Below are 7,061 nucleotides of genomic sequence, written 5' to 3'. Positions count from 1 at the left end.
AGGGGACTCTGTCCCTGATGCAGATGTGGGCACATTATTGAGTGATAGCTGCACCTCCGAAATGATGGTGGTCCACTTATTCCCCCCGATTCTGAACAGTTTGACCAATAGCTTTTTTACTTCCTGGTTTTTACATTCCACCAGCCCCGCTGATTGCGGATGACGTGGCGTGCTGTGCTCTAAGCCAATCCCCCTTTGTTCACAGTAGTCTTTGAAGACCTTAAATACAAAGGCTCCACCTTTATCTGAGTATAAGATTTTGGGTGCACCAGCTACAGTAATTATATCAGAAATAGCCCTGGCAAGTGCGTTTTCCGAAACAGTTTTTGTGGGGACCAGCCAGCAGAAGGGAGTGCATCCATCTACACAAATGAGAACATGTCTATATCCCAAAGATGGGGGAAGTGGTCCAATAAAGTCAATAAAGAATTTTCCCATTTGCTCTTCAGCTTTCACAGGAGCCAATGGTGGTGGCTTAATTAGTGATGACTTATTGGTTAAATAGCATGGCTCGCAATTGGCCACGTATGTTTTACAGACTTTAAGCATGCCTGGCCACCAATATAAGGGGGTCAATTTGCAGAATGTTGTTCTGGCACCACAATGTGCTTGACTTATGCCCTCATGAGCTTCTTTTACAAGCAGTTCTCGTTTGTGTCTTGGGGGTACTTCTCGGTTTCCTTTGGGCAACTTAACTAGTACAATACCCATAGGGGTGTTCGAGTAAAAGTACTTTGGTGGATACCCTGGTGGATTCTCTTTTGTCGAGTCTAATAGCTGAATCAGTTCCTCATCCTGATTAGCTGCCTGTTCTGCCCTAGTGATTACATTAACATTGGCAGGCCCCTCTCGAGGGGGTGTCATGCAGACCGAACGTTTCGCTTGTTCGTCTGCAAGGCTGTTTCCTTTTGAGTGTACTGTTCCAGTGGTATGCCCGTTTACATGAATCACCTGACAATTATTTTTCTCCACTCTCGAATGGAGAATATCTTCCCACAGTGTGGGTTTAATAAGGTCTGCTTTCTCTAAAGCATACCGTAATGCTGTGGCTTCAGCATATTGCGCTGTCTTATGGCCAAGGGGTATAGACAGTAATTCTTCTGGATAAAAAGAATAGAAATCTCAAAAAGTCCATACTACTACTATCCCCATCCCAGCTGAGGATTGTTGGGATGTCCCTTTTTTAATCGTCATTGACGATCCATCACAGTAAATAACTTGATGGTATTCTGTAAGCGGTCTCATAGGTATTTGTCTGATTCCCTCTGTTAAGTCTGTGTGTTATATTGAGAATTACTACACAGACCACAAGAGTAAACTTTAACAGGTCTTTACTGGTTGAAGGTCAGGGCGGAACTGCCCAATAAATCATTACACAGCACTTATAGACTGGTGTGGTCACCACCGGTATTACAGTATACAGTAGCCAAGATAAAGTAGTGCAACTCTTAAAATAGTTCTCTTAAAGGTAGAACGGTTCTCTTAAAGGTGGAACGGTTACATACACTACAATCCTCCCTTTTTAGCTTAACAGTATATGTTTCCCATTAAACATAACATCATAACATATATATACAACTTCATGTAAAAACAGTTCACAGATTCAGTCTCTGCGGTGGCGCCTCCTGCGCTTCCTGACTCGGTCCGGATAACGCCTCGGTGGTGTAGTAGTTTTTGATGGTGTAGTAGGTTCTCGTTGCTGGGGTGACTCATCTATTAGTCCTTCACTGGACTTAGCAGCTTGAACTTTCGTAACTTCAGAACCAGCATTGCTGACTTCTAAAGGCTCGAGTACCTTGGGAAGTTTTTCTACTTCCAGACTGATTTGGCTCAGTTCGGAGGGACCACGTGCGTGACCTGGTAGGGGGAATAATGGTTCAGGTGAATCATCATCTTCTGTTTCCTCTCTATTGTCTTCTATTTCCAGCTGTATGCACAGTTCCTCCTCCTCTTCCTCCAGTTGTTGCCGTAGTAGCGCCACCATCTCCCGGTGTTTCTTAGACTTTTCGTGATTCTTCATGGTTTTTGCACTTTGGAAGATTTTCCCACAAGCTGGGCAGAACAGGTCGTGGTAATATTCGGTGTCGTCCAGAGCTAGGTCAGCGAGAGGGTCTTCTATTTCCTCCCTCACTTCAGCTTTTGCCTCTGCCACCAATTCTCTGAGTGGCTTATGACTGCTGACACTGCTCACAAGAGGGTGTTCTTTCTTCTTAGCTTTCAACTGATCGATGAATTTGACATATTCCCTTTCTTGCTCAGCTTCAAGGCGTTCTTCCAGTTCCTGGATTCTTGCCTCTAGCTGAGTAACAATTCCTTCCTTATTCTGTTTCGGAGATCCTTCCAGATATGCAATTCTGCTCTTCAGATCCTTGTGCTGTCTCTCTAATGAAATCTTGTCACACTCCAGATCTTGTCTTGCAGCTCTTTCCTGGAAAAGTTCATCTCGCATCTGCTCAATCTGTTCTCTGTCTCCACTGATGCGATCTGTCAGAAGGTCTGAATTGCTTCTCTCCTCATCCAGCTCCATCTCCATCTCTGTCAATTTATCCTCCATTTGCTTGACCTGCCGCATTCGATCCTCTTTTAAATGCGTTTTACTTTCAAGGTCGAACTCGAGGTCATTGACGTTCTGCTTCAGTTGTTGGCACTTCACAACTGCTTCATCTCGCTCGTGGTAACAGTCGTCCAACTCCTCTCGCAATTGTCGCATCTCATCCTGCAGTTTCTTAGTTATTAGTTGAGATTTCTCAGCCTCCAGGGCTTTAGTTTTCAGTTGCTGCTGCAGGACAGTCAGTTGATTGCGATTCTTTTCCTTGTACTCATCAACCTCCTTCCGCAGATCAAGGCTTGACCTCTGAGAATCCTTACTCATCTCAGCCATCTCTCTCTGAAGCTTTTCAACTGTCTTCTCCAACTCTGTGTCAAAGAACTTTTTCTTTGCATTCAACTCTTGCTCAAAACGGTGAATCATTTGTTCTAATTGCTGTTGTAGTTTGAAATGGAGTTGAGTTCGAGCCCGGTGTTCCTCAGAAATGTGCATGCCTGTAGACTGGACAGACTCAGAATTCTCTGTCAAACTATGTTGTTGTTGTTCAGTGGAATTCTGTTCTGATACTTTGTTCTCCTCTGAAGCATAAGCATTTATGCACTCCTTCGTTTTTCCATCATTAGTCTGCAAGTCCATTTTAGACTTGTCTTTTGCACATGGGCTGGTCTTACCATCATCAGTTCCAGAGTCTGAGCTGATTGTCTTCACCGAGTTCTCACTCTTTATTGCTTTTAGGGAGTGCCAGTCCATATTTATTTTCCTGATCCACTCCCGTCCCAGAAGTGGTGGACCTCCCGCAGGTAGTACATATATGTCCATTCCTTGGTGTACTTTGCCCTTGTGTCTCACCTTGACTTTTATCTTTCCGATGGGGTATACTCTTTGCCCCGTGTATGTCTGCAATACTATCTCCGTATCCCGTAGGGGAATATGTGTGAATAACTTTTTGTAATCTTGCTTATTCATGACCATCAACGCCGATCCGGTGTCCAATTCCATCTTCACGTGGACTCCTGCTATCTGCAGTGTGACCCAGATAGTTTGTCGGTCAGCTTCCTTATTCACATTGTGAATTCTCAGACTACCCAGTTCCTGGCTGTTGGAGTCTGAATCTGAATTCTGTTCATCCGAACTCTTCTCAGCCACCTTATGTACCTTTCTGCACTTTTCCTGCGGTGACTTTTTGTTGCTGGTCTTCTTTCCTGACCGGCATACTTTAGCTATGTGACCAAGCTTGCCACATTTTCTACATTCCTGGTTTTTAAACCAGCATTGGTTCTGATCGTGTGTTGTCTTCCCACAACGATAACATTTCGTTGTACCCAAAGCCATTTGATCTACGCCGAGTACCGCTGCCTTCAGCTGCATTTCCGCCATGCCTCTCGCTGCGGCTTCGTGCGATGCTGCAATAGAGACAGCCTTATCAAGTGTAAGATCATTCTCTTCAAGCAACCGCTTTTGTGTTCCTTCTTTCGACAATCCACACACGAATTTGTCTCTCAGTGCCTCTGTCAGGTTTTCCCCAAACTGACAGTATTTCGCTAGTTTACGCAGTTCAATTAAGTACTCCGCGTTGCTTTCCTCTTTCAGTTGCGTTCTCGCATAAAATTTAAATCGTTCCGCTAACATCAGCGGTGTGGGGTTCAAATGATCCTTCAGGACAGCAACAATATTAGCGAAAGTCTGATCCGCCGGTTTAGCTGGTGATAGAAGATGATTCAATAGCCCGTATGTCTTTGCACCCATTGCGTTTAGTAAGGTTAGTGCTTTATCTTCATTTGATATTTTATTTGCCTTACAACATATCTCTATGCGTTCTACATACGTGGCCCAATCTTCCACATCGGGATCGAAATCGTTGATGTTACCACGCTTAGGCATCCTCGCAATCTTCTTGAGAACAAAAAGAAATTTTTCTTTAACTTTTTTTTTGTTTTTCAAAATGGCGGTTTCCCGCGCTTGTCTTCTTCCCCGCCTCCGAAAATGGCAGTTTCCCGCGCTTGTCTTCTTCCCCGCCTAAATGGCGGCTTCCCGCGTTTCTTCCTCGGGCGGGAGGGGTAAAGCTTTGCCCTCGGGCGACGACCGCTGGCTTTCGGGGTTCGCAGCCTGCGCGCCGGCTTCAGTTTGGGCAGCGAGGCTCCACAGAGGGGGGGAGCTGTCCACCTTTCTTACCCGGTTCTCCTGAAGCAGCCGGTACAGAACGCCTTGGCTATTTTACGCGCCGGTATCCGTCCCTCCGGTTTGAGCTCTCCCCGAATGCACACAACGTCCTGCCGACTGTCCCCGCTGAGTGAGATATTCTGAAAGCGCGAGAACAGCTGATTGAGTTCCTTGTTCCCTTTCCTGACAGGGGCAACTGGGCACTGGGGACAACCAGTTGGCGGCGGACAGTTCCAGCTCTTGGTCCTTTGCGGAAAGCTGCTGTAAGCCGCTGGGCGGAAATCTCGCTCGGTCTCCCTCGCTCGGTCTCGTTCTCCCTCGCTCGCTCGGTCTCGTTCTCCCTCACTCGCTCGGTCTCTTCTCTCCCGTTTGCTCGGTCTCGCTCGCTCGCTCAGGCCCTGTCTCTCCCGCTCGCTCGGGCTCTGTCTCTCCCGCTGGCCGTATTGCTGCGTTCGTCCTCCCCAGCGGTTTTTTTTAATTCGTGGCTCCCAGCCCCTCTTGCAGACCGGTCCTTTCCCCCCCGGCTGCGGCTGAGTTCTCCGCGGTTTTTAAAAATTTTTTATTTCTTTTCTCCCGCGCCTTTCGCTGTCCCAGTCGCTGCGCCTCGCGGTCTCGGTAGCTGCCCGGCCTTTTTCACCGGTCGCGGTCGAGCTTGCTCTCGACGCTGTTGCGTCTCCCAGCCCGCTTGCAGCCCGGTCTCTCACTCCGGCTGCGTTTGCATTCGCTGCGGTCTCTCACACCGGCTGCGTTTGCATTCACCGCGGCTTCCGTGCCTTACGCTGCCCCAGTCTCAGCGCCTCTGGCCCCGACTCCTGTCCGGCTCTTTTCCCCCGGCTGTGGTCGAGTTCTCCGCCCTTATATCCTCCATTTTTTTTTGTGTTATTTTCTCCCCTACTCACAGTCAACGTGGCCGACTTGCTCTCGTCGCTGATCGGCTTACCCACCACCGTGATAGAAGGGATGATCACTGCCTGTTGCTGATGGAAGGCTTCGTGTCAGAATTCTTCCTTCTTCCTTTGCTCTGCAGACCCGAGTCTTCTCTCAGCAGAATGATGAGGGCGGATGCCTCTTCTCGACACCCGTTAGACTGCCTTGGATGTATCTCTGCTGCAGGGTAAGATCGAACTCGTCGCCACTGTTAAGTCTGTGTGTTATATTGAGAATTACTACACAGACCACAAGAGTAAACTTTAACAGGTCTTTACTGGGTGAAGGTCAGGGCAGAACTGCCCAATAAATCATTACACAGCACTTATATACTGGTGTGGTCACCACCGGTATTACAGTATACAGTAGCCAAGATAAAGTAGTGCAACTCTTAAAATAGTTCTCTTAAAGGTAGAACGGTTCTCTTAAAGGTGGAACGGTTACATACACTACACCCTCCTCCGTATCATTATCCTCCATGATCGGGAGATGCTCTATCTATGCACATTGATTTGGATGGCATTGTAGATAAGGATAGTATTTATTTATGAGTTGCTCGAGGAGGTCTTTGCCTCCCCACTCTAGGCAAGTTCAAGGTTCCTAGAGAGCAAATAATAAAAATGACAACAGAGACTTAGGTAGCAGTGGGGAAATTAAAAACCAGAGCGTGTCAGGAAGGGGCAGAAGGTATGGAGTAAAAGGTATAGTAATAAAAAGGGCAAAAGCAGGAACTAAGTGTCACAAAACATCTTTGAAAGTTCTCTATCTGAATGCACGTAGCATTCGTAACAAAATAGATGAGTTAATGGCACAAATAACTACATATGGGTATGATCTTGTGGCCATTACAGAAACATGGCTGCAGGGTGACAATGCCTGGCAATTAAACATACCAGGTTATTTAACGATCAGGAAGGACAGGCAAGAAGGAAGGGGAGGTGGGGTGGCTATGTTAATAAAGGAAGGAATCACTGTAATACAGAGAAATGATATTGGGTCAAAAGATCAGGATAATGAAACAGTTTGGGTGGAGGTAAGGAATAATAAGGGGAAAAAAACACTAGTGGGCATAGTCTATAGGCCTCCGAACAGTGGCAACTCTGTTGGACGGAGTATCAATCAGGAAATAGTTGAGGCTTGTAATAAGGGAACATCTATAATTATGGGGGATTTCAACTATCATATTAATTGGACAAATCAAATTGGGCAGAGCAGCCTTGAGGATGAGTTCATTGAGTGTATTAGGGATGGGTTTCTTGAGCAGTATGTAACTAACCGACCAGGGGGCAAGCAACCTTAGATCTGGTCCTGTGTAGCGAGACGGGATTAATTAAAAATGTCCTAGTAAAGGATCCCCTTGGAATGAGTGACCATAACATGGTAGAATTCCATATTCAATTAGAGGGTGAGAAGGTTGGATCTCAAA

At 46.5% G+C, this 7,061-nt stretch overlaps 1 protein-coding gene across 1 annotated transcript; it reads right to left on the bottom strand.

The window, feature by feature from the left end:
* Positions 1–1,330: 1,330 nt before the first annotated feature.
* On the bottom strand, positions 1,331–6,581 carry LOC147111662 (uncharacterized). Its single transcript, XM_085998757.1, has one exon. It carries the CDS (start codon positions 4,427–4,429, stop codon positions 1,604–1,606), a length of 2,826 nt encoding a protein of 941 aa, XP_085854883.1. The 5' UTR covers positions 4,430–6,581; the 3' UTR covers positions 1,331–1,603.
* Between the last annotated feature and the right edge of the window lie 480 nt (positions 6,582–7,061).

Source organism: Somniosus microcephalus, chromosome 10, assembly GCF_052327205.1.
Source record: "Somniosus microcephalus isolate GS21.2 chromosome 10, FLI_Smic_1.0, whole genome shotgun sequence".
Lineage (NCBI taxonomy): Eukaryota > Metazoa > Chordata > Chondrichthyes > Squaliformes > Somniosidae > Somniosus > Somniosus microcephalus.
The sequence above is the reverse complement of the archived record's forward strand: the minus strand, read 5'-3'. Positions and strand labels throughout refer to the sequence as shown.